This window comes from Corvus moneduloides, chromosome 25, assembly GCF_009650955.1.
Source record: "Corvus moneduloides isolate bCorMon1 chromosome 25, bCorMon1.pri, whole genome shotgun sequence".
Classification (NCBI taxonomy): Eukaryota; Metazoa; Chordata; class Aves; order Passeriformes; family Corvidae; genus Corvus; species Corvus moneduloides.
In genome coordinates, this window is record NC_045500.1 from 3,670,590 (window position 1) to 3,697,133 (window position 26,544).

Genomic DNA, 26,544 nt, shown 5'->3' on the forward strand with positions numbered 1-26,544 from the left:
CTCTTCTTTCCTCTTTTCTTTCCCCCTTCTCTCCCCCTCTCGTTCCCTTCATTTCCCCCTTCTTCCCCCATTTTTTCTCCCTTCTTTTCCCTTTCTTTCTCCCCTCTTCCCACCTTCTTTCCCCCTTCCTTCCCCCTTCTTCCCTGCTTCTTTCTCCCTTCTCTCCCCCTTTTTTCCTTTCAACTGCAGCTTCTGTTGGACCCACCATGAAGCTGACAGCTTCTCTGAGCCTTCCTTGAGCCTTTTGAACAACTGTTCCCCTGGATTTAGCTCCGGGTGAGCAATACCCTGAGCCGAGTGCGGAGGGGAGCAGGAGCACTGGGAATGCTGACTCCTGTTCCTGGAGCTCATCTGTTCCCTGCCTGGGGCCTGGCCCCTGAACTCCCCTAAGCAGAGCTTGGGCTCCAGCCAACCCGGCCTAAACTCCTCAGGAAGGAAGGCGCTGGAAAGATTTATTTCCAGGAATGACTTTGAGCTGCTGCCGCCCTCGAAGAAACAAAACCCTTGATCCATCTTTGTGTCTATTTGCTGCCTGGCCTCGTGTGACATCTCTGCGCCATCAGGCACCTCCGTAATCCCTGCAGCTGCTGACTGCTCCAGCACAAAGGCAGCCTCTGCTGATTTCTTCCCCTTTCCCCGTCTCCTTTGCTTTCTCATCTTGCCTTTTCAGTTTGAGCCTCACCCTCTTGTATCACCCTTTCATGCCTGCCTGTTACCTCCTCTCCCTCCTTCTCTCTCTCTTTCTGTCAGGACCCAGCTCTTGCGCTTCTTTCACTCCCGACAGGGGTGGTTTTAAGTGGAAGAACCGGTTCCAGGCAGTCTTGCCCAGGCCATTTGTCGTTCTGGCTGAGGATTACAGAGCAGACAGCTCTATCTGCGCTGCCTGCTCCGACACTTGGCGTTCACTGCACACGCACAGAGCTGTTTGTGAGCAACGTGTTTATTCCAAGCCCATTTACCAACAGCTCTGCGGGGCAAAGGGGAGTTCAGCCCACAAAGTCACACAGCACAGAGTTCGGACAGTTTAAACGCAGGCTATACCCTGGTGGTTTGCAGAGGGGTTCAGTGAGTGTTCCCCTTCTTTCCGCGTGGTGTTTGAGCCCTGTGTGTGTTCCCTTGCAGGGAGGATGCAGAGGCACCCAAGGCCCACCTCGTCAAGCCCAGCTCCTCCTCCTCCGGCTCCAGGAGCTCCCGCTCGGGTTCCTCGTCCACCAGGTCCACAGCCAACAGTGCCTCCCGCAGCCAGCGGACTTTGTCCACCGAAGCCACTCCCCACCTCACCCCTCCCCAGTACAGCCAGCGGCAGCTGGACAGGAAGGAGACGGAGCCAAAGAAAGTCGACTACAACAACCTGGTGAAGATGGGAGTGACGCCGGTGATGGTACCTGCCCAGAGCCGGGCGTTCCAGACCGTGTGACTGCCCAGCGAGTGTCCCCTGTCCAGAACAAACACCTCACACGCACCACCAGCCACGTAGCGATCGTTAGGGTAGCTAGTTCTCTTCCTGGTCAGCTTAATCTTAATCGCTTGGGATTATTCACACCACGAGAAGCCCTCCCACTCAGTTCTTTCTGAACGTCTTGCAGCACACTGAGGTTCTGATACGGAATTTTCTTTTACTGAAAAAAGATAAGTTGGAGGGAAAAGGGAGCTTCTTTTTAAATTACCTTTTCTTTTTTCCTCTCTTGAAAATGGAACACTGAGCATCTAAAAACTACGACAGCAAAGCGCTGTACGAGTGAAAAGAAGCCAAACCTCAGGATTTTTTAAAAGGGATCAGCAGAGGCTTAAAGATGCGTAATATTCCAGCGAGGTTTTGTGAGGAGGGAGAAGTCTCTTGGACTGGTTTTGGAGAAGTTTCTCAAAGATGTATTGTCTTAAGTGAAGATTTTGAGGCTGAGGGTGTCCAGCCTCAAAGGGAACTGACAGGTGCTTCACATTTTCTGCGTTCAGTGAAATACTGGAGGCTGTAACTAAAGTGGAAATGAAAGGATCACTCCCAAAGAACAAGAGATGCAGTATTAAGGTGTCTGAACTAAACTCTGTACTAAAAAGAAAGGACCTTTTCTGTCAAGAAAACAGAGGTGCTTTAATTGCCAGAATAAACTTAACGATGCACCCAGAGATAGGCCCAGGAGCCTGACTCTGCTTTCGTGGGCAGCACTGCAGAGCCACGGGAGCCCCACTGGAGGGGTGCCCATGGCTAATGAGCCTTAGAGAGAGGAGAACTGGGCACTGAATCCAGCAGGGAGGCAGGGCCCCGAATGGGAAGGGCCACCAATGTACCAAAAAGCCTGGATGGAGCATTTGGAAGAGCTCTCGGCTATTGCCAGGTGGAGAATTGGCCACGTTTGGGGGGAGCTGTGCTGGAGAAGCCTTATGGAAAGTTCTTCCCGAGACTGAAGGGACAGCACTGCTGAGCTGACCCCCAGGGAAGGCTTGAAGGATTCCCTGACAGAGGAAAACACACCTGGGACAGGTAAACAAGCACAAAACGCTGCTTCCATTAGGAAACCTTTGTGTGCGTTGTCCCACTCCTACACCAAATGCTGGGCCACGTGCTAGAGCTGAGGCTGAAACCTTTAGCAAGACTCCTTAAAAATTGCAGGAATTGTAAAAAATACTTTTTGTGAGCAACCAGGATAAGCATTTCCAAGGAATATGAAGTTAGGAAAGGATGGGAGGTAGGGAGAGATGCAGAGTTCTGTCACTGATATTTTCCTCTGAAGGACTTGGCTCTGACCACTGCTACACACAAGACACTGAGCTTGTAGGTTCTAGATTCCTGTATTCCTAGACTGGTGATTTTCTATTTAAAAAAGAGGGTGTTTTGGGGTTTTTTTCCCCATTTGAGGGAGGGAAGGGGTTTCTCCAATTTGTGGAAAGAGCCTACAGAAGATGGATGAGCACAGAAGAACCACAGATCTCTAATTCTTTCACTCTTGGACTGTCATTAATCTCCCTTTCTGACTGAGACCCAGAATTCTAATTTCTTTACTTGAGATCTTTAACAACCTGATCAAAGCCAAGCCCTGCTTGGGCTACTTCCACATGGGAGATAGTTTTCAAACTTGCCCTACACCATGTGAGAACTTCTCTTCCTAGGAGCAGCCACCCATTTCCACCAGATACACCAAAATTCCATTGCTTTCTCTACCCCAGATTTAACCCTTGGCAGGACAAATTGCTGATGCCATGCAAGGAAAACAATCCCAAGTCAGTTTTAAATACGGGAGACCTGCTATGAGGTGTTCGACAAGCTGCTCCTCCCATGACAGCTCCTGGTGGTGGATTCTCTGTCATCTCACCCTGGATGCTCCGGGAGCACACCCCTGGATCAGCTGTGTTTGAAGCAGCAGCTCTGTGTGTCTGTGATTCCCCTGCAGTTGCTCTTTTCCTGAGCCCTGAAGGCTCAGGCTCTCCAAAGCACTCCCAAACCACTCCAGAGCTGGGAAAATCCCAAGAGCAGGAATAGGATGGCTAAAGCAGCTTGTGGGTTCTTCTGTGGGTGCTCATTGTGCTTAACATTCCCTGTGCTGCACCTGAGGATCCTCACTCCTGCACAGAGACCCAGGAGTGCTTTTCCCGTGCATCCCTGAGCATCCAGGAGCTCCTCACCACAAACTGAGGGTGACAATTCCAACAGCTGAGGCTCTGGGGTAGTTTTGAGTCACAGCCCAGACTGGTAATTAGCTGAGAGAGGCTCTGCAGCCTGGAGGGAGGAGAATTTGCCCTGGCAGGCTTTCCTGGAGCGTTTGGGAATGGGCTGCAGGACACAGCAGCCCTGTCCTGCAGCAGAGAAGCCACTCCTTGTGCCGTGAGCTGTCTGATGGCATGGGCTGAGAGGTTTGGGAGCCTTGGGGAAGGTCAGTCAGAGGTGCAGTGGCTGAAACCTGGTCTGGGGGATCAATCCTGGCTGCTCCAAGCCCTGTCCAGGTACCAGCTTGGAATTTCCAAGCCCTGTCCAGGTATCTGCTTCCAGCCCACACATCAGGGATTCACAGGGAAGGGGAAATTTCATCATCCAAAGGGAACAGGAGAAAGGGATCACTCCAAAGGTATTCTATTTTCCAAGTTCCAGACGACCAGGAGCTGCACAAGGGAAGCAAATAAGCCAAACCCTGTTTTGTAAAATAGTGTATTAAAGCTTTTACTGTCATATACCAGCTATTACTTGTGTGATTAAATGCCTACCATGTTATGTAGCTTTTTGTTTCTCAGCAGCTAAACTAAGCTTCCATCTCTGCTACCTGCTATGATTGGTGTACTTGTACTGTGTCTGAACAACTCAGAGGAAAGCAAATATTTATTATTGATTCCTTTGAATCAATGATTTCATAACTTTTTTTTTTTTGTTGGTTGGTTGTTTTATAAATAAAGGTGCTGCAGCTGAAGTGCTGCAGCTCAACTCAACTTGTACCATTTTCTGGGATGTGTTTCATGCTGTCAAGCTGAATCCAAAGGGGGAAAAAAAGGATGAAGTTAAAAATAAGCATTTTGAAGCTAAGGAGGCCTGTGTGCATATTTGCATGGGAAGCGTGGGGAAGCTGGGCTTTTTCCTGGGTACTTTTCAGTCTAAATTAGGTGACATTTCACAAAAGATGCAAAACCCTGGGTGCATGGAAGTAAACGTTTTGTCTTCCATGTGGCCATTTCACCTGGGATATTTTGGCTGAGGATGCAGGTGCTGGAAGCCAGGGTGGTAAATAAATAATGCCAGCACAACAACAACTGGTGGCTTCATCCTCGCCCTGCTGTAACCTTATTGCTGAACCAGCCCACGTGTTTGGCTTTCCTCATGAGCTCTGAGGTGAGGAGGAAACCTTGAGCTGTGTCCAGACAGTTCCGATCTCCTCTGCAGATAAACCTTTGGAGCCAGCTCACGGGAGTCTCCAGCCAGGGAGCTGTGGGTGGGATTTAGGGTAGCTAAAGGTGCTGGTGCTTGGTTTCTCTCAGCCTTCTTTCCCCCCAGGGTGTTTTGCAGAGATCTCCAGACATCAGCAATCCTCCTTACTGAAATCTGGGAGTAAAAATTGCAACATAATTAGGCAGTATTTAAAACAAAGCGTGGTGACAACACAGTGGTCTCACAGGTGTGTCCTGTCTGTCCCTAATTCCAGAGCAAACGCTGTTCCTGCTCCCGCTGGAGTTGATGGCATTAAAAACCCTGATCAGGTGATGCACATTTTGAGAGCAGTTGTGCAGTTGCAGACTTTTGTACAGGATCAGGAATTTGGGGTTATTTTTAACCGGGAGCAGTTTGTCCTGACACACTGAGAGGGGGGGAACCCCTCCGTGGGAAAGGGAAGGGATGGCCTTGGAAATGTGTGATTTTCAAACTTCAGCAGATGCAAGTGTTGTATAAATAAGCGCTGCTGCTGTGAGCAGGAGGAACGCCTTTGATAATCTCTCTTCTCCTCCCAATTCTGTTTTAAACACTTAAAGGAGAAGCAGTGCTGGATCCTTCATATACTAAATTCACTCCCAAAAATAACGTTTCAATCCACAATTTGAAAAAACCCTCCACACTAAAACCCGTCCAGCCTGCCAAGCCTTAATCTTTGTGATATACAGTAAATGAGCTCCTTTTGTCCAGTTTAACAGCCTCTAATTTCGGATGTAATGAGTCATTTGCAAACTGCCCTCCTCCCTGCACTGACTCACTGCAGTTTCAGGCTGCTTCCCCTTGCTCTCAGCCTGCTCTGCAAAGTGTGCTTGCACATCTAAATGTCACTGTGGCATCCCAAGGTGCAGGTAGTGCTGTTCTTAGGCCCTCCTCAAAATTCTGCCCATGGTTTTAAAAAAAAACAACCCCAAAAACCACCCCAAAGGCAATCCCCCGGCGAACAGCACGGCTCTCATGGTGGGTTCAGTGTGAGTTACACTGAGGAGCATCTCTGGAGTAAGCTGGGAGCAGAATACCACAGCAGCCTGTACCCTGGACAGGGTGGAGTGTGCTTTGTAGCATGGTTTGTATGGAGTGCCCTCATCTTGAGAGGCACAGTTGGCGCTCCACGACACAGAGCCCCTTCCCCCGTCCTGGCTTTAACCTTCTGCACCCAGATTCCAGCTCCAAACCACCACCCTAAAGTCTCTGCTCAGGTTCTGTGGCAGAGCAAGAACAGGAGCCACAAACTGGCTCGACACCAGTGGCTTCCCGTGGGTCCAGCACATCTGCCACTGGTGGTGTGGGACTGGTTTCGTGGTCTGGCAGCGGGTCACCAGCCAGGCTGGGAGACTGCATCACGTCCCCTCTTTGAGGTGACCCAAAATTGCCATGAAAAGCGACGTTGACACCCTTGTCTCAGGATGTGGCTTGCACACAGCAAGTTATCACAGCCAAACATAAGGAAGAGGCTGGGGGATCTCTTCCTGTGTCCCTGTATTGGACTTTTAAGCATCAGCAGGAGCTTTTTTGTCCAAAGCCAACCTCGGAGCACCCGAAATGCCTTTTTGTGCAGTTTTTACCCCTTTAAATGGAAGTTCCTTTGCCTGTTTTCCCACTGTGCCGTGTCCCAGAGCCTGGCTAGGACTCGGTGTTTGTGTTCCCTGCTCCAAATGAAACTCCCCAGCTTTTCCACTCGGCCTTTATTCCGTGCAAACACTGGATGCACTGGATGCAGGTCACAGCCCTGAGTGTGACCTCAGGCGATTCCCGACCTCTGCCCAGCTCCCCCCATCCCCAGGGACACAAAGCACCCGCGGTTTTCCACCATTCCCCTTTCTATGGAAGTAAATCCATGCTGGCAGCTGGATTATCCATGCAGCGAGCAGCACCAGCACGCCAAGGAGCAACACCCTGTGCTTGGCTTGGCTTGGAGCTGAGGATGGATGGGAACATTTAGGATAGATTATAAAGCATGGAGCTGCTCAGATGGGCTTTGCTCTGTGGAAGAAATATTGCCACTGTCCAAAACACCACAAACACGGCTTCCTGCGAGAGAAACAGGGCGCGGGGGCAAACCGGGGAATGTTCCTTTGCTTTGCAGAAGGGAACATGGAAGATGCTGACTATTGTACTCGGGAGATTTACTGAGCACACGCTGCGGGGAGCACAAGGGAAACGCCAGGCAATGGCTGCGAGCATGAGGACGGGGAATGCCGCCACTCCTGAGGGGAAGGAGGGATCTCGGCGGGCACAGAGGGGCTGGGGAAGCACGGGGGGATCCCCGGCTGCGCTGCCCAGGGCCGCCCCTCATGGCTCCGCCATCTTGCGCTCGCCTTCCCCGCCGCTCGCCTTCCCCGCCGCCCTCTATGCAAATCACCCGCCATTCCCGCGCGCCGATTGGCCCCTCCCGCCCCATTGCGAAATATGCAAACGAGCCCTCGGCGCGCCGCGCAGCGATTGGCTGCCGCGCCCGCCCGAACCCTCCGAACCCCGCCCATCAGCCGTGTCGTCACCGGAGCCGTGGCCTCTGATTGGCCGAGACTCGCGGAAAGCCGCGCCCGCCGCGGGGTTCGGGGGGGCGCGGGGAAAGCGCATGAAGGTTCGAGAACGCGGGGCCGGCCGGCGCTCAACGCCCCCTTCCGGCGCGCGTCACGCACGGCGCGGGCCAATCACTGCCGAGCGAGGGGGCGGGAGCAGCGCGCTGATTGGTCAGAGCAGTGAGAGGGAGGCGTGGCCTTCTGGAAGGTTCTGGGTGGGTATAAAAGGGCGGCGCGGCGGGCGCGGGGCATTGATCGAGCCGGAGCCGGGTTGGGGTCCTGTACTGTGGGGGAACGAGAGACCGGGCCGGACTGCGGGTAACGGGGCTGGGGGGAGGGCACGGGGAGGGTGTGCGGGAATGCAGCTGCCTTGGAATGGCGTAGGGAGGGTGCCGGAGGAAGCTCTGCGGCGGCTTGGGAAAGGCGGGGGGCACTCCTGGGTGGTTTTGTGTCCTCAGGGACCGTCCCGCTGCGGTGATAGGGAGGGAATGTTAAATACAGAGCCGTTTTTCGCTGCTGCGGTAGTTTTTTTTAATCCCAGCTTTTGCGCGTTTGTGTCCTAAATCTGATCTGCGGGAGGTGGGGCGGAGCGGGGACTCGGTTCTATTCCCCTGCCCCCTTAGTCTCTGCTGGAACGGGGGAGGGGAAAAGAGGGGAGGGCTCGAGGAGACGCAGCGTCCATCTCGCCTCCCTGGTGGGCGGCCCGGGGCGGTGCCGGGGCATAGCGGGGGCTGCAGTGCCCGGCGGTGCGGAGGGAGGAAGCCGCGTGGGTGGAGAACGGCCGCGTGTGGGATGTGGGGAGGGGGGGGTGGCTCGGAAGGGGGGGCTCGGTGTCGCACGGGGCTGGGGCTGTGCCAGCACACGCGGCCCGCTCGGCGGGGACTCCATTTCCCGGCAGCCCCCGGACACGCCCCGCAGCGCCGGTCACGTTGCGCGGGAGGCGCGGTGCACGCTGGGACTTGGAGTCCCGCGCAACGCGGTGTGCGGGGGGGACGCCAAGCGGCCGAAGCGGAGAATGCATCCGGTGTGCGCCCGCCGCTGGGGCCACGTGGGATAACGGGGCCGGAATTCCCGGAGCGGTTTCGGCAGAAAAGGGATCCAGTTAACAGCCCCTTGCAATGGGACACTTTCCACTAGACCGGGTTGCTCCTAGCTCCATTTAGGCCTGCTCTTGAACATTTAAAGCCTGGGTTAGCTACGATTTCTCTATGCAAGCTGTATCAGTTTCACTTTTAACTAAATTGTTGTTTTTAATTTTTTTTTCTTCAGACAAGATGTCGAAGGGACCAGCTGTCGGGATTGATCTTGGCACCACCTATTCCTGTGTTGGTGTGTTCCAGCATGGGAAGGTGGAGATCATTGCCAATGACCAGGGCAACCGCACCACGCCGAGCTACGTGGCCTTCACAGACACAGAGAGGCTCATCGGTGATGCTGCCAAGAATCAGGTGGCCATGAACCCAACCAACACAGTCTTTGGTAAGGCTGCAGCATTGACACACTTGCTAGTGATTAAAGAAATTTTTCTTGGTTGGGAGAATTATTAACGGCAAGGTTTAAGCTTTCTCATGGAAATGAAAACATGCTAATTATTTCTAGCCTGACTGCAACTGCGCTATTGGAAGTTAAGATTTATTAGCCCTGTAGCACGTTTTTCTGGGCAGTCAGTCTTGAATAGCCTTAATATGAGGTGTCTCAAGCTGGTTTGTGGCACAGCATTTGCAGTTTTTTAGAGTGAGAGCCCTGAGTTTCTGCATATCAAAGAGGTGAAACTTGGTGTCTGCTCCTGAGTCTTAACAAGGCAGTAATAATTCCAGGTTAAGGATGGTGGTTTAGGGTTTTTTGCTTTCATAGTACGAATTCCATGTTTTTAATTGTGAATAAACACTGACATGGTCAAACCATCTTTTCCAGATGCAAAACGGTTGATTGGGCGCAGATTCGATGACTCTGTGGTGCAGTCTGACATGAAGCACTGGCCCTTCACTGTGGTGAACGATGCTGGCAGACCTAAGGTTCAGGTTGAGTACAAAGGCGAGACAAAGAGTTTCTACCCAGAAGAAATCTCTTCCATGGTTTTAACGAAAATGAAGGAAATTGCAGAAGCATATCTTGGAAAGGTGAGTCTAGGACTAGAGTGAAATGTGATCAGTAATTTTCTCTGAGCATTTAGCACCCATAACTGATCTGTTTGCTCTGTTTGCAGACTGTTACCAATGCAGTAGTGACTGTCCCAGCCTATTTCAACGACTCCCAGCGCCAGGCTACAAAAGATGCTGGAACCATTGCAGGGCTCAATGTCCTGCGAATCATCAACGAGCCCACAGCAGCTGCCATTGCCTATGGGCTGGACAAGAAGGTACGTAGGGATCACTGTGTTTGGCCAGTGAGTAAACTGTTAAAAGTAGTAGTAGAAGGTGAGTTGAGTAATGAAAATCGATGTTTTCTTCAGGTTGGTGCTGAAAGGAACGTCCTCATCTTCGACCTGGGTGGCGGCACCTTTGATGTGTCCATCCTGACCATCGAAGACGGCATCTTCGAGGTGAAATCCACAGCAGGGGACACCCACCTGGGTGGGGAGGACTTCGACAACCGCATGGTGAACCACTTCATCGCCGAGTTCAAGCGCAAGCACAAGAAGGACATCAGCGAGAACAAGCGCGCCGTGCGCCGCCTGCGCACCGCCTGCGAGCGCGCCAAGCGCACCCTGTCCTCCTCCACCCAGGCCAGCATCGAGATCGACTCCCTCTATGAGGGCATCGACTTCTACACCTCCATCACCAGGGCTCGCTTCGAGGAGCTGAACGCCGACCTGTTCCGCGGCACCCTGGACCCCGTGGAGAAGGCGCTGAGGGACGCCAAGCTGGACAAGTCGCAGATCCACGACATCGTGCTGGTGGGTGGCTCCACACGCATCCCAAAGATCCAGAAACTGCTGCAGGACTTCTTCAACGGCAAAGAGCTCAACAAGAGCATCAATCCTGATGAGGCTGTGGCTTATGGGGCAGGTAATTAATTACTCACACTTTGCAGCTCGTAGTGGTGCAAACTGGTGTAGGGCCTGGGTTTTCCTCCTGAATCACTAAAGCTTTCCAAAGCTGTAGGAATTTCCCTTGGACTTGCAATGATGAATCAGATTCCAAAGCCATTCGTAGTTTCCACCAGAAGTCGAAAGACTTGTGATGGTCCAAGTACCTTCCTTGGATGTCTGAGCGAGCCATGTGCATCCTCACAGTTTGTAGAGTGTTTGCTCTGCAGGGTTTTTAATGCTCTGTCTCTCCTCGCAGCTGTGCAGGCTGCTATCCTGTCTGGAGACAAGTCAGAGAACGTGCAGGACCTGCTGCTGCTCGATGTCACTCCCCTGTCCCTGGGTATTGAGACAGCTGGAGGGGTCATGACAGTCCTGATCAAGCGCAACACCACCATCCCCACCAAGCAGACCCAGACCTTCACAACTTATTCTGACAACCAGCCTGGGGTGCTGATCCAGGTAAGCAGAGAGCTCTGGGGCAATAACAAGACACTGTCCATGCTTTTACTGGTTGGTGCTTAAAGGAACTGTTAGGCCAAAGGTGTTAAATTCTTGTAATTTGTGAGTTCCTGGTTGCTGTGATGAAAGTGATTCCAAAGCCATTCGTAGTTTCCACCAGAAGTCGAAAGACTGCTGTTGGTCCAAGTACCTTCCTTGGATGTCTGAGCGACCACATCCCTTCAGGATAATAAATAAATAAGTCATTATGGCATTAGTGATGTAACTTGATGGTTTCTCTCCATAGGTGTATGAAGGAGAACGTGCTATGACTAAGGACAACAACTTGCTGGGCAAGTTTGAGCTGACTGGCATTCCCCCTGCTCCCAGAGGGGTCCCCCAGATCGAAGTCACCTTCGATATCGATGCCAATGGCATCCTGAACGTGTCTGCTGTGGATAAGAGCACTGGCAAGGAGAACAAGATTACCATCACAAATGACAAGGGTAAGGATCTGCTGTCCTGAGGGTGGGACACTGGATAGGGCTTAAAAATGGCCTCGTCAAGCTGTGCCTTCTGTTGTAATCTGAATTTGGCTGTCATTGGCATTTTCACGTGGATTTGTGTCTGTGGGTGTTCATTTTTAGTGCAGCAATTAATGAATTCCTAGGAAGGCACATTCTGGGCGTCCTCTGTCCCCCCCCCCCCCCCCCAAGCCTGAAGTGTAATTTTGGGGGATTTGTGATCTTTCCCTAAAAAGGACTGAGTCCAAACTCAAGACTTCTGTTCTCTGCAGGCCGACTGAGCAAGGAGGACATTGAGAGGATGGTGCAGGAGGCAGAGAAGTACAAGGCAGAGGATGAGAAGCAGCGGGATAAAGTGTCCTCCAAGAACTCCCTGGAGTCCTACGCCTTCAACATGAAAGCCACTGTGGAAGATGAGAAGCTCCAGGGCAAGATCTCTGATGAGGACAAGCAGAAGATCCTGGACAAATGCAATGAGATCATCAACTGGCTGGACAAGAACCAGGTATGTTGGATTCCATGTTCAGTTCTCAGTTTCTGGCTGAGCTACAAGGAAGGGTCAGGATGGAGGAGAAGCCCTGGTTGCTGTGATGAAAGAGATTCCAAAGCCATTCGTAGTTTCCACCAGAAGTCGAAAGACTGGTGTTGGTCCAAGTACCTTCCTTGGATGTCTGAGCGACCACAGCTTGGGAGCACAAATAGTTTCCAATCCCTCCTTCTCCTGGCTGGCTTTCTTCCAGGAATGTGTTAGAGAAGATCCTGTTGCTCCAGGAGCAGTGGGAGATGCTAAACCAAGCAGAAATGATCTTCGTCTAATACAAGTCTGGCTTGGTGGGGCTAAACCAGCCCAGATCTTGGAACGTGTAATCCAGGGTAGTGCTGGTTCTCTGCTGAGCTGTGTCCACCAGGGCCAGCAGCAGCACCTGAGCTCTTTGTTCTCTTGCAGACGGCCGAGAAGGAGGAGTTTGAGCACCAGCAGAAGGAGCTGGAGAAGGTTTGCAACCCCATCATCACCAAGCTGTACCAGAGCGCAGGAGGGATGCCCGGTGGGATGCCTGGAGGATTCCCTGGGGGTGGAGCTCCTCCATCTGGGGGAGCCTCCTCTGGCCCAACCATCGAGGAGGTGGACTAAGGACACTGGGAAATGCATTCCACTAGCAGTTAGTGTTGGAGGAGACCCCTGGGGGTTGGAGTGAAGGACCCAAACCTGTAGGCACATCTGGGTTTATCTTGCCAGATTAAGAACTCCATAACTGAGCTGCTGTAAAGAAAAAAAAAAAAAAAAGGAATTAAAATGAAACAAAACATTTTCTGGGCATTTTAAATACTTGAAAATGTGCACAGGTGGGAGATGATACCATTGCACTTTAAGTACTGTAAATGAGTGGAAATGCAATTCATGTCCTAAAGAATAAAAACTATTTAATGGGCATCACACTGTCTCTGCCTTCACTTGTTTGTGGAAATAAAGGGAAAACAACCTAAATCCAGGTAACAGCTGCTTCTCTGAGCTTGACCCAGGTGGGCACTGCAGTGGGAAAAGAGGTTTGGAACCAGGTGCTGCTTGAGCTTTTAGGCTCTAGATGGATTTTGGGAGAACTCTGAACTGGTTGTTCCTGACCTGTGGCAGGAAATCCTGGAATTACTAGGTTGGAAAAGACCTTTGATCTCAAGTCCAGCTTAAATCTTCCAGGTGTAAAATCCTGGATAATTACTTGGTCTTGAGGGAATTTCCTTGCAGGAAAGGTCCATGGTGACTGGATTTGGAGAATTTGCTGGCTGGGGAGGTGGCTCTGGGTGGCCTTTCCAGCAGTCATTGGTGATGGCACGGAGCATTTTCTGAATCCACTGCTATCTAAGCGTGTATTTCTGTAGTTGCAGTGCAGCTACAGTCTGTCAAAGTTCCTAGAGCAGTGCCAGGTGGAAGGAGCTTGGGATAGATGCTCCAGGAAATGTTTCATGTTCAAGACACTACCAAATGTTTCCCCTTGAGCCATTCCCATGACTCCTTCCCCAGGATCCCAGCAGAAATCCTCCCCTCCATAAGGGCAAACCCTGATCCCTCAATTTCCAAGTGCCTTCCTGTTTTTACAGCTGTGTGTGGTACCTGAGCCCTGTGCGTTGACATAAAGCAAATTATTGGGTAAAACGAAAGCTAAAAGCAATCATGGAATTCTTCCTGCGCTTCCCATCACCAAAATTCCTGTCTCCCTTCTCCTTCCTCAGCTCCATATGCTGACCATGACCCTCCACCGTGGTCTGGGATGTCCCTGGGCTGAGTTGGGGTCAAAAACATCCCTGAGTGCTCATCCCTGTCCTATTCCAAACCCTGGACAAACCTCTGTGCAGAAATTCACCTGTCCCAGCCCAAACCAGCTGCCCTGGGCTTAGGCCAGCCTGGCAGGGCTGTCCCTCAGTGTCCCCATGCTGCCTGTGCATTGCCAGCTATTAGAATTCCCTAACAATTGGGGAATCACCAAAACATTCGTTAATCCCACAAAACGGAGGGAAAGTAGCAGGGTTTAAATGTGCTTTGGTTTGGGGACCCTGCTGGCACTGCTGGTGCTGGGCCACCAGATAGCAGCACCTGACCAGGGAATGGCAGAGAGGCCCCATTTTTGGTTGCAAAAGAAAAGGAGAAGAAGCTTTTGCAGTTTCTTGAAGAAAAACAGTTTATGGGGTAGAACAGTTTGTGTTTGATGAGTAAACCCGGGTTTATAAATAATCTGCAGTGGCCTTGAGCACAATTAACCAAGCTGTGCTCCTTTTTCCTACCTTGGAGAAGAGGCAACTCCTTAACCCCCAGCAAGTGCAGAGGTGCTGTTAACTCTTCCAGACAGTCCTTAAAAACTGATTGAGATTTAAAAAAAAAAAGGAATAAAAACCCCTCAGGGATGGTGAGAACTGGGTGTAAGGAAAGGCACAGATGGGAGCTGTGGTTGGACATTTTCATTTTAGGAGGGATTTAAAGGCAAAAGGCAGCTGAGGCAGGAGTGCAGCAGCCACTGCTGAGCCTCGGTGCTGCTTTCCTGTCCCTGCTCAAGTCCCTGTTTTTCCATCACCCGATTGCCTCCGGGATTTTTTGTTACAGCTGAAAGCCGGGAGAATTTGCTGCAGGAGCAGTCAATGCCCAGGTCCTGGGCCATGGGAAAAGCCAGGGTTAATGGGTTTGTGCCTTTGGGCCAAGCCAGCAGTGAATCGAGGCTTTCCCTGCCGGCCAGGGCTGTCCAGAGCCTTTGGAGTGTCTGAGAAGTGGGGTTGGGATCTGAGGGATGACACAAGTTGTGGAGAGGGGTGTGCTTGTGATGGGCTGGTTTATGAGCCACAGCAGAACCTAACTGAAATGAAGCATTTTTCTGGGCACATCCACACACGTTTCATATGTCTTGGGGGATTATCCAGCATTTAAAAGCACCAACAGAGCACCTAAGCCCCACACCTGGGAGCAAGGTGTGGATTTATTCACACCACTGCCTTTACTCAGCACACATGGGCACTCAGCACCCTCCTCCTCCTCTTCCTCCCTGCTCTTCTTCCACTCTCCCTCACCATCACCATCATCATCATCCTTTCCTGCTGATCTTCCACCAATGCCTACCTCTCTTCCTGGGAATGATTTTCCCCTGGGCAGCAGGACTTATTTCAGTCATCAAATCTCCCTGCAATCTTTACACATGAAATATTTAGCCCGGCCCCAGCAAAGCACACAGAGTGTTAACGTGTCACAAGCTGCCTGCAGACAGCGTTAGGCTGTAATTTGAAAGTGAGTGAAGTGATAATGCCACGCTCCCTGCTTTTGTGAGCCTGCATTAATGCAGCCTCTGCCAGCACCAGGCATCGACAGCGCATCGACTGCCACTAATAGTGCGAGGGAGGGTGGCAAAATTGGGGCTGATGCAGGAAATAAAGGGTATTGACCAGGCCACTGCAGTGCCACCGTGGCCTTTAATCTATTACTGCCCTTGATGGGGGTGTTTTAATGCAACTTTAGTGTCAATCACATTTATAGTCCCCACTCTGCCTGCTGGGGAGCGCTGGGAGGGCGGCAGGACTTGGGTCAGGCTGTTGCTCAGAGCTCATAGGTATTGATCGTGGCCAGGCTCTGGAGTCGGGGTTATAATTATTTCATTAAACCGTTTAATGGTTATCAAATATGAACCCCTCTCCTGTTCCATTTAGGAATTGTTGCAATTGCTCTTCCATGTCAGGCTTCTTTTGCTTAAATTGGCTGCTGCTCCCAAGTGCTCGCTGTGCCCCTCCCTGTGGATCGATCCCAGGAGAGCCCCTCTCACGTGGCACCGGGATTTGGGGTTGTATCTGAGTGATCCTGCATTAAAATTCATCCCAGATAAGAACAGGATGTCCTGGTCCCCTCTCTGAGCTGTTTTTGCCACAGTGGGGTCACGATGGAGGAGATGCTCTGTCTCTTTCCTTACACCAGGACCTGCAGGAACGGAGTGGAGCTGAGTCAGGGGAGGGTTAGGCTGGATTTTAGGGAAAGGTTCTTCCCCCAGAGGGTGCTGGGCGCTGCCCAGGCTCCCCAGGGAATGGGCACGGCCCCGAGGCTGCCAGAGCTCCAGGAGCGTTTGGACACTGTGGGATTGTTGGGGTGTCCGTGCAGGGCCTGGGGTTGGACTCGATGATCCCTGTGGGTCCCTTCCATCTCAGGATATTCCGTGATTCTTTTGGAATCCATTCCGTGCCTCAGTTTCCCATTTGACCAATGGAGTTGCTTTTTTCTCACTCATTTGGGGTTTAGGGATGAAAAGGGCCAATTATGACCAAAATCCTCCTCTCAGTCAGACAGGTTGTTCATGCCTGTAAAGGAGGGAGAAAATTCCCCTTCCAAAGTGTTCTCAATCCTTTACGAGAATAAAACAATTCTGTCATTTTTCCCATAGACCCAGCTCATGGCTGCATCCCAGTTGGTCCCAAATGTTTGAGGCAGCCTTTAGAGCACGGCAGGAAAACACCAGCTGCTGCTGCAGCCTGGCAAGGAGCTTTTCCCTCTTCCCAAGGTGTGTTATTCTCCACATGAGCACCTTGTACTGGCACAAATTGGGGGATTTTGGGGGGCTCCTATTGGTTCCTCACCCTCTAGAGGTGCAAGAGTTGCTCCAGGCACAATCTTTGTGGGCTTTGGGCCTCTTTTTTCCTGTTAAACTGGGCCAAGTCCTCTGAATTCCCCTTAATTTCACTTTTGCTCCTTGTGAGTGGCACATTAAGTCAGGGTTTAATTCCTGGAACTGGAAAATCCCAAAGGAACTGGGGGAATCCCAGGGACTCTCATCAGCTGCCCCAGGACACCCTCCAGCCCTCTCTCACACCCCAAATCACACAGATGGACAAAAACTGGATGAGCTCAGGTCTGGGGAGCCTTTGGAATGCATTTATATTCCGGATCCATTGGAAACCTGTATTCATTGGCACCTTTCCATTAAAAGCCTGGATGCTCTGGAAAAAGCTATATCTTAATGTGAACAAAGTGATTCCTGTTTCTGTGGGCAGGCAGTGCAGTTCCTGCAGAGTCCTTTATCAGTATTCTGTGCTGCCTCCTGGCAGCTGCTCATTTGCTGTTGCCTCAACCTGTGCTGACCTCATTTTCTCTCACAGAGCAGTGAAGGATTTGGTAAAAATTAGTTATATTAGAGGCTCCCGATCCAGCCAGTTTATTTGTGATATGACAAATATTTCAGCCATTAGGATCTTTCCATCTCTTAGCAGCTTAAATGCACTCACTTATATTCCAAATCACTGCTTAATTTAAAAGCCTATTTGTGCAGATTGTCTCAGGCAGGGAAAAAACCTGCGGAACACTCACCCCTTCGAACAGGGCTGCGCAGAGCCTGCGACTGGATCCCCCACTCCATAACTTCACACTCCCACTAATCACTCTGAGCACGCCACAAGCACAGCAATTCCATGGAGAAGGGCGGGAGTGGCGCTGGGAATGCGGGCCTGGGTGGCTGCTGCCTCCCCCCTACCCCCCTGCTCTGGCTGTGCCTCAGTTTCCCCCTCCTGCCCTGCTGGGATTTTGGGAGCCAGGCGGTCACCCCCGGCTTTGGGAATGAGGTCAGGAGTTAGGGAAGGGCAGGAGGGATTAAAACCATGCCTGGCAGCAGATAGGAAACCATGGAATGGTTTGGGTTGGAAGGGACTTAAAGCTCATCCCTTTCCACCTCCTGCCGCGGACTTCCACTATCCCAGGTTGCTCCAAGCCTCGTCCAACCCGGCCTTGGACACTTCCAGGGAAGTGTTTTGGTTCTTGGGGGGATGTTTCCCTGTTTCCCGTGTCCCAAATATTGCCATAAAATAAATCACCTCGCTGGTCTCTTAACCCCGCAGTTCGGGGGGCAGGGAAGGGCTGGAAGCACAGGGAAGATGCCGGGATCATCCCTTGCTGCTGTGCCTCCTCGAGCTCCTCCTAACATCCAGCCAGCCCATTGCTCCAGGCTCCTTTCCCACACCCAGGAGGCTTCAACTCTTCTTTTAGAGGCTTGTACATTTTTATGTGCTGGAGATAACATCAGGATGTCACTCCAGGGTTGCTTTAAGGGACGTGCCAGGATGCCAGTGAAATCCCAGGAGCTGCTGTGCGATGGTGGCCGGATCCACGAGGCTGTCCTTGTCCTCTGCCTCTCTGTATCCCCCTGGGGAACTTCTCAGTGCTCCTTTGAGGGGGTTTTTTCCCCACCCAAAGCTGGGAAGCAAATGCAGGTTGTGTGATTTTCTGCCTCTTCTTCCCCCTGGAACTCAGCAGTTGGGCTGAGACACACGAGGCTTTTTCCTTCGGGCTTTCAGGAGCTGAGACGCAAAGGCTGGAGTTGATTTCTGAGGAATAAAGGATGCACAGGTTAACCCAGTAAATCTCTGCCTCTGGAATTCTGTAGGGGAAGCAGCTCCAAGCCTTTACCTGGCACCTGTGTGTTATTCCTGCCCCTGCTTTTCCCTCCCCTCCTCCCAGGTGTGTTCCTGAGCCACACCTTGCAGGGCAGAGAGAGCTGGATTTGGTGGATTGCAGAGCTTTGGGAAGAGAAGGAATTCACCAGCTCGAAGAGACAATGGCCAAAAGTATCATTTCCTTTGAGGGAAGGTTTTGTGCTCCTGGAATTTGTCCCTCATTGCCTGCTCCAGGTAATTGTGCAGAGCACCTTTGGGGTTGTGGAAAAGTAAGAAAAGGAATTCATAACTAAAATTCCGCTCACGTGTAGTTACTGCTTTTCAGCTGGGATGTTTGACATCTTCTTTAAGGGTAAAATATTTCTGAAGAAGTTTTACAGTAAGTAATGGCAGAGGATTCTGACTAAAAAGAATTATCCTTGATATATTTTCCTGCACCTTTCACCGTGAAGGAGCTGTGGTGGAGACATTTAATTGCTAGGAAAAGCCTCACAAACCAGAGCAAACTGTAATTCTTGCTCAGCTTCACTCCTCAACTTGCAAGGCTCTGGGAGTTCAGATGCTGATGGAAGTGTATCGATTTTCCCCTATATTGAATGCTTCCAAAAAAAAAAAAAACAAAAAAAACCCTCCTCAACAAAAAAACCCCAACCCACCTCCCGGGCTGCAAGTCCCATGGTTCCAATTAAAATCACCTGTTAACTTAAAAAGGTCTCTTTTTAAAAAGGGTTTAAAAGATTTTCATTTAATTGATTCCATGTAAAATGCCCTTTACAATTACCACTATAAACTACTTGTTTCCCACTGAGTAAGACCCAATTTGAGATGTTTATCAAGACTTTGCACTCTTTCCACTCTCCATACTGAGTTCTTAAATTCCTTATTGACAGCTTGCATCTGTCAGCGAGGGATATTTTTAGTTTATGGCAAGAAAGCTTTTAAAAGGTTGTAATGGTTTGATTTTGTGGTCTCTGTAGCCTCAAGACACAAATCAGCTCTGAATGGCCTCGTCAGTGGGGGCAGTGCTGTTTCAGAGCAGGAAAATGCCAGGATTTAACAAATTTCTCAGTATTTCCATAAAGATTTAGTGCAAAGATCACCCCCTCCTCGGTTTTCTTTAATTTTTGTCTCTTACCATGAGCTTCTTCACAGTTAATAAACCTTGTGGCACTGATTGGGTCCTGCTCAATCTCTGGCTTTGGCTGTGGGGCTTATTTAGAACTCTGGGGCTGGACTTTGCTGATCCCTGTGGGTGCCTTCCAACCCAGGATATTCCATGATTTGTCCTCAAACACTGATGATCCCCGCAACTTCACTGAGGTGAGTTTGCTGTATAAAAACAATTATTTGTTCGACCCCGTTGGCTCTCTCACTGCGCAGATTTAATTTCATTTTTTCAGCAAGAAAAGGGTCCTAAAGGATCCAGAAGTCAAAGCCCAGCTTGTCAGGTGTTGGGAGGAGGCAAGGGAGGATTTTAGTCCGGGAAGTTTCCTTTGGAGAAAGGCAGGTCGCTTTTCCTTTCTCTTCTCCTGAGGAAAGAATTCACCCCAGGAGCATTGAATTCTTGTGGTGCTTCGAGAAATCGAATCATCCCTGTAACCGCGACTCTCAGAGCTTGTGGAACATGAACATTTTAGCAGCAAAAAACCCCTTTTTCTGCAGTTTTTCCACCTTTGACCCCTCGGGTTCCTGCAGAGGCAGGGCCCAGGGAGGGAAGGCTCTCTCTGCAGAGGGATCTCCACCTGCTGCCTCCAGGGAGCTGCTGCCAACTGGGCTTTTCCCAGGAAAACCAGCAGCTTCTCCGGATTTGTCAGTCCTTCAGGCACCAAAAGGAAAGAGATTTTTCTCCCTGGCAGTCAGCATGGGTAGAATTGAGCAAATACCAGTCCAGGAGAGGTTTTTTCCCTTGTAACTCATTTGTGTCTCCATTACAGCAGAAGGGAAGCGCTTCCATTCGGCTCCGCGGGCTCCTGCTCCCTGTGCATCTTCCCCAGCACACCAAAATAAAGCACAGCCACAGCTCCCCTCCAAAAACAGGGGCTGGCATCTCCTGCAGTTTGCTCTGCCTGCATTTCAGCCTTTCTCCAACATTTTTTTAGGGGGGAAAAAAAGGCCGTTTTCGTGCTGCTCAGCAGCGACGCCACAATTTCTCTTTAATCAAACCCATTTTAAGTGTGCTTAAACCCAGCCCAGCTCTCTAACCTGGGCTTGCTGCTGAGAAAAACCCCTCCTAAAGTACCCCAATTGCAGTTTCATAAGCACAGAGTTTGTTTCCACACTTTAAATTCAAATTCTACCCACACCAAGAGGGAGAACCTTACAGCCCCTGACTAATCACAAACCACAACAGGTTAGAGTGTCCAGCACCAAGGTGATAAATATGGGCATAATTATGGATTCATTGTAGGAGCTTAATTAGGAGAGCTGTAATTAGCCCATTTTCCCCAATTTTCATTGAGCAGCTAACAAAAATCGAATGGAAAATATTTTAATTTAAAAGGCATTCTCAGCACAGGGGTACTAGAGGAGATTTAATTATTCATTGACAGCTATGGGGTGGAGAAATCACCTCTTTTGTGCCGTTAGCAGTAAAAAGTGAGGCTGTCAGTCAAAAAATAAATACCCAGCAGGTTTAACCCTGGAATTTAGGTGTCAGTCCGTGGAGAAATCTGGGAATCCTCACCTTCACTTTGGTGAGGTTTAATTTGCAAACTTACATTTGCAAACTTTGATTTTGTGGGTTTTTTTGAGAGAGGGGGTGCTGGGTACTGTCAAGGAGAGCCTGGGGTCACCAAGCACCCCAAATTTCCTGCTTTTTTGGTCCCCAAGCACCCCAAATTTCCTGCTTTTTGCTACCTCCAGCTGCTCAGTGGCTGAGGCCGTTTCAGGAACACCTGAGTGGGTTTAAACACCAGGGCCTGGAGCTGAGCTTTGCTCTTCCCAGCGTCCTTACAAAGGAAAAAGGGAGAAAATTGGCGAGTTTGAGAAGCAGGTTCCAGGTTTGTCAGGGAGAGGAGCAGCTTTTAATTCAGGTGCCCAGGGTCTAATTAAGTCTTTCTGCTGTTGATATTTGAAATATTTGTGCAGTCAGAGCCTCCTTGAAGCTGCCAGGGGCTGCTGGAGTCTGAAAAACTCTCTCGCTGCCTCCCATGGGATCTCCAGCCTCTGGCCAAGGAAAAAACTTGCAGAAATGCTGATTTTCCTTAAAGTTAAATAAAATAACCAAGCCCCTGATCCCTGCTGGTGTGGTGGCAACAGGGCACAGCCCATATTCAACATCTCGGGGGTTTTTTTGGGAGGGCGTTGCTTTTTTTCCAGGGAGCCCCTCCTGCTGCCCATCCCCGTGGATTAGGCTGCTCATTTACTGGGCTTGAAAACCTTTCCCTGTGCCCGAGCTGAGCAGATGAGCCTCCAAGATCCTTCTCTTTCTTGTGCATTTAGGGGTGAAAAATTGCCAGCAAGGATTCAATTAGCATCATATCTGCCCGGGCTGGGCTGTGCCTGCACCCACATTTTGGCCTCACAAAAGCAGCATCTGCTTTATTAGGAGTTGCTTAATTAATCCTGACATGGCCAGTTATTATATGTTAACAATGTCCTCTGGGTGAATAGTTAGAGGGGAAGGGATGGGGCACTCATGAAAAGATGATTTTCTTCTGTTTCTTGGAGCTCCTTTCAGCATTAAAAGCTGGGCTGACCTGGTGCGTTGCCTCCTTCACAGCAAGGTCCCTGACTTCCAGACCTGACTTAGGTGGGGCTAATTTGCCTCTGGAAGTTTGGTTTTGTTTGTAAATTTATATTTTTTTCATCAGACAATGCACAGTCAACGCTGGCAGGAAGGCTTCTAAATCGTGTGGGATGGGTTAGTGTGTTACATGAAAATTAAAGGGGCCTTTATTGCTTTTCCTGAGGATGATTAAGACAAACTTAATCAGACAGGATCTCACTGGAAAACCCGGAAACTCCTTCTGAAGCTCACAAATTCTTCTCAAAGAACCCTGCACAAACTTCAGAGCCATCAGTGCTTGGGTGAGGGGGTGAGGTCAGCAGCTCTGTGGGAACTGCAAAAATCCTTGTGAGGAAATAGGAGAGCGTTGCTGTGTGCTGAGGAATGGAACTCGAGATTAGGGTGGCATTGCTGGCGTAGAGCAGCTCAAAATCCTGGGATTTTGGGACAGGCAGGGGAGGGAAATTCAGAGCTGGGCTGTCAGACCCATCCCTTCCTGGGTGGGAAGGGCAGGGTGTGTCGGGACCTTTATCATTTAAACAGGACAAGGAACTACCGAGCCTCTAAAGTCGCTTCGACACCTTCTGAAGGCTTTTTGCTGCAGGCTTCGGGCAGCACCAGTTATTTTGTGTCATCTCGGAGGGAAAAGCGTTGAGTTAAATTGTGAGGTTGATGGTGGAAAGCAGAGAGCACCTCTGATGTGTTTAAATCTCAATTTCTGTCTATCTATCTATTATCTATCTGTCTATCTATGTAAAATATATAGAAATATATTTATTTATGCTTCATATATAAGGAACTGAAGCCCAGAGACACCAATGTATGCAAATCTTAACCCTGTTATCAGAATTAATCCATCCTCCAGCAGACCCATGGAGGGTTTTTTGCTCCCCAGTCCAATCCAGAAACCTTCATGAAGCCCAGAATTTGTGAAATTCCCTTTCCCAAGCCCTTCCAGCCTCCCTTGTGATCCCAGCACTGCCACTCCCAGAGCTGGAAAGAGGCTTGGATTTGGTGGGAGTAACTTATTAAGGAGCATTAATAAAACTTGTTACCCTGATTGAAAGAAATGCTTAAATAAAACTCAAGGCTTGGGGCATTAATGGATGGCAGAGGGAGCAGCAGAGAAGGAACCAGGCTTCCTGTCCTTTTAGGATTGGATGGCAATAACCTCCCAGCGATGACAGCTAAATTAGAGAAGATGGCTTTCCATAATTTCTCCAAACAATCACTTAATGGAAGCGGTATAATTCCACGAAATAGGTGAATGGAGTACTGATCCATTTTATGGAACCATCAATAAACTAAACCTTGCCTGCTTTTAAGATTAAACTGGGGAGGGGGGGAAAAAAAAAGAAAAGCCAAAAAAAGAAAAAGCCTACAGCCAGCAAAGGGAGAAAAAAGAGTATTTATCTTTACACAGAAAATTTGTGTGCTAGTAAAGTGCAGGCAGTGACAGGAATTTCAATTATTTAATCAAAAAGAAAATGAAAGTGGCTTTAAGTGTTGTGATTTGAGCCAGTGAAATCTAATGTGGGCTCACATTGAATATGAGGAAAATGGGAAGAAAATTGAAGCTGCTCCTACTTAAATCATGTGGTTACAAATGGTAAATTAGTTTCTCGATGTTTTCATTTAAGTGTTTAAGTGGAAGGTTTTATTCTTAATGTAGTGTTGTGACACAGAATAAAAACCTTATCTGTCTCTATGGCTTTTTTTCCTTCCCCCCTCCGTGCTGCTGCCTTAGAAGGCAAAAGGGGGAAAAGCTGCAGCAGTGTTCGACTGCTTTTGTGAAAATTGGGAGGCAATATGCTTTCACCACAGGCTCATTAAGGTAATAGATGAATAATGTCTATTAAAAATGCACTAGGCTAAATGAATTTAATGTGTGTTGGGAGTGAAATTGCGCTTGCCAGAGGATACAAACTGGAAAATTCTCCCTTTTTTTTTGGTAGGTGTTTGGGGCCTCAAGGACTGATCTCGGGCAGGCAGAAATTCACACACACAGCTTCTGTTCGGGAGCCTGAGAGAAAGGTGCACAAGCTGCTAAAACCCTAAAATCCCTCAGCATTCTGGAGAACACTTTCTATGATTTGTTGATGCCCATATTTTTTGCTGTTTTCCTGCCTCCAAGCTTATGGCCCTTGGCTTGTAGGTTGAATTTTCCACATCATTTTCCAATAACCATTGGCAAACTCTTTTGTGAAGGCTCCTGAAGGCCAAGGCTGGGTCCCCCCAAAGTCAAAAGAAAACAAAATTGAGGCAGAAACCCCTTTTTTTGCATTGCTGAACGTGGGGATTACAGTGCACTGAGCATCTCCAACATCGACTTTGAAGAGCAGAAAACACATTTATGAACTGGGAAGCCCCATTGCTAAAAATACCAGGTGGATGGGGGTTCAGTCAAGACCTAAAAATCCCAAATTTCTTCCCATCAGTAAGGAACCAGCAGGTTTTTAGGCCTGTGTGATTTTCTATCATATTTCTCCAGTTCTAAAAGGAAATTCCAAAGTCACTGCAGTGATTTTCAGAGATTTCCATCAGGAATTTCTGGGGGAAATGTGTATTTGAGGTTGCTAATTATCCAATTAATTTGACTGAAACTGGCTCCTGGAAAGAGGAGATTTAGGGAGGGATGTACAAGCCTCACATTTTTTTTTGAGCAGGAAATCATATTAAAATCAAATATCAGGAATAGCTGGGCTGAATCAAACATTGCAGAACTAAAGAGAATGGGTTTGAAAAATGATGTAAATATTATCTTATTAATTTATGAGGTATCTACCTGCAATACTCCTTCTTTTAGATGACCTAAAACATTTTAATATTTCCTTTTAAAATAAATATTGAGCAACGTGAGGAAGTGTTTTGAACATTAGACACCACCCCTTTGCTTTGAATACCTTGGCAATGGACAAAATGCCATTTCAAAATGCAATTTCCACTTTTCAAGCATTATTTGAAGATGCATTTGTGAGATGCTGACTTGATTCTCTCTCTATTTTCTTTTTTTTTTTTCCTTTTTTCCCCCCAGACTTGTCATCCACTTCTGGAGTGCTTAAAATAAAGTGCACAGATACAGAGGAAGCTGAACCAGTCAAGAAGCCACATAATACAGAAATGTTTCGAGTAAAGTGTGTTACTCAGATCTTTCTAAAGTACGTTTCTGCCTTTATTCTGAAGGCCACAGCACAGCCAACTCTGCCTAATGCAAGTAATGGAACCAATCTCCCCCTTTGATCATCAAAAAGGGGATTTATTTATTTATTTGTTTGTTTGTTTGTTTGTTTATGGTGAACTACTTTTGCAATCTGTTTGGGGCAAACATGAAAGAGAACAAGGTTTAATTATCCTGCAATAAAGGACAATCCCTTTCAACGAGGGCTCGCGTCGCTGTGCAGGTGGCACACGAACATCTCAGGTGGAAGTGGTGACATTTGTGTGCAGAAGGTGATGTAACAATCTGCGGGCTTAAACTGGGAGGAAAAGCCAAGCCAAGTGCACTGAGGCTTGTCTTAAGTGATTTCTAAAATCCACTTTCCACTAGAACTGACCTTTCAGCTGGAGGCTGAGCTGTGGTTACAAAAGCTGAGCGTTGGGTTTGTGAATAACCAGGGGTTTTCAAGGGAAAGGCTCAAAATATAAACCCAGAAACGAGGGCTTTGCAGAGATGTGGAGATAAATGTGCTCCTTCCACTCTTTACAAACACTCATTTCCTCCGTATATTCGTTGTTTGTTCATTATATTCATAATTTAAAGGCTTAGAAAAGTGGTTTTTTTATTGCACACGTTGGATGCTTTCCGTGTGTTTAGTGCAGGAGCTGGCTTTGTGAGGAGCTGTGAGGTCAGGCTGGGTGCTCATAACAGCTCCCTCTGACCTTGGAGTGCAGCTTTTTATTTTTAAGGCTTCAGAACGAGACACTTTAAAGCTGGAAAGCAAAAAACGGGATCGAAAAGGGATCAAAGTATTTGTGTCATTTAGGTTTGGGTGCTCCAGTGGGTTTTGTGTAAGTTACTCCTCACTTAGTCTATACTGGGGATCATATATTCCAAGGGTTTCTGTGAGTGGAAAAGGCACATGAGGTTTTCCATGGAGCTGCAGAGTGTGGCAAATAATCAGAGGGAAGCCACAGAGAACAGGAGGAAAACAATGGGAATAAAATAAAGGTTGAATGGACAAGAAAGGGAAAAGGAGGATTATCCCGCCCCAGAGGTTAAAAGCAAGGACGTACGTGGCTCATACACCACGAAATGGGGGAAACAAGGGAGGTCCTGAGCCATTAGTGCAAAAAGAGTGAATCAGAAGGTGGAGTTGTGCAGCCGATTGTTCCACAGCTGGAATGAAAGCAAACCACGGAGCATTAATGTGCTAAAGGCAACAACAAAGCGGGACCACAGCAGCAGGAATGGATTTTTTCGAGAGCAGAGGATTAGCCCAGATCCCAAAGTACAGATGGTCCTGGGTGAAATAATCACCTCTGCCCCGAGGGAGTCGGCA

General features: G+C 49.1%; 2 protein-coding genes and 3 non-coding genes across 5 annotated transcripts in view; all 5 read left to right on the forward strand.

The window, feature by feature from the left end:
* Positions 1 to 4,419, forward strand: part of CLMP (CXADR like membrane protein) — a 40,076-nt gene extending 35,657 nt beyond the window's left edge. The window contains exon 7 of the mRNA XM_032133917.1: positions 1,123 to 4,419. Within this exon, the coding sequence (XP_031989808.1) occupies positions 1,123 to 1,417 (295 nt within the window). The 3' untranslated portion in view covers positions 1,418 to 4,419. The remainder of the gene's footprint in view (positions 1 to 1,122) is intronic.
* A 3,219-nt stretch (positions 4,420 to 7,638) lies between these two features.
* On the forward strand, positions 7,639 to 12,853 carry HSPA8 (heat shock protein family A (Hsp70) member 8). The gene is made up of 9 exons (XM_032133907.1): positions 7,639 to 7,743; positions 8,695 to 8,904; positions 9,340 to 9,545; positions 9,632 to 9,784; positions 9,878 to 10,433; positions 10,713 to 10,915; positions 11,202 to 11,400; positions 11,691 to 11,923; positions 12,365 to 12,853. Exons 2-9 carry the CDS (start codon positions 8,700 to 8,702, stop codon positions 12,548 to 12,550), a joined length of 1,941 nt encoding a protein of 646 aa, XP_031989798.1. The 5' UTR covers positions 7,639 to 7,743; positions 8,695 to 8,699; the 3' UTR covers positions 12,551 to 12,853.
* On the forward strand, positions 10,545 to 10,641 carry LOC116455787. Its single transcript, XR_004244478.1, has one exon. It is a non-coding gene; the product is annotated as a small nucleolar RNA SNORD14 (small nucleolar RNA).
* LOC116455788 lies at positions 11,030 to 11,126 on the forward strand. The gene has a single exon (XR_004244479.1). It is a non-coding gene; the product is annotated as a small nucleolar RNA SNORD14 (small nucleolar RNA).
* Positions 12,001 to 12,097, forward strand: LOC116455786. The gene has a single exon (XR_004244477.1). It is a non-coding gene; the product is annotated as a small nucleolar RNA SNORD14 (small nucleolar RNA).
* Positions 12,854 to 26,544: the final 13,691 nt, after the last annotated feature.

What these genes read in the sequence shown, in the direction of transcription:
- HSPA8 (XM_032133907.1), top strand. Translation starts at nt 8,700, where the DNA reads ATGTCGAAGGGACCAGCTGTCGGGATTGATCTTGGCACCACCTATTCC. An exon ending in CAGAAGCATATCTTGGAAAG is followed by an intron (nt 9,546 to 9,631) that starts GTGAGTCTAGGA and finishes CTCTGTTTGCAG; the next exon opens with ACTGTTACCAATGCAGTAGT. An exon ending in TACCATCACAAATGACAAGG is followed by an intron (nt 11,401 to 11,690) that starts GTAAGGATCTGC and finishes TGTTCTCTGCAG; the next exon opens with GCCGACTGAGCAAGGAGGAC.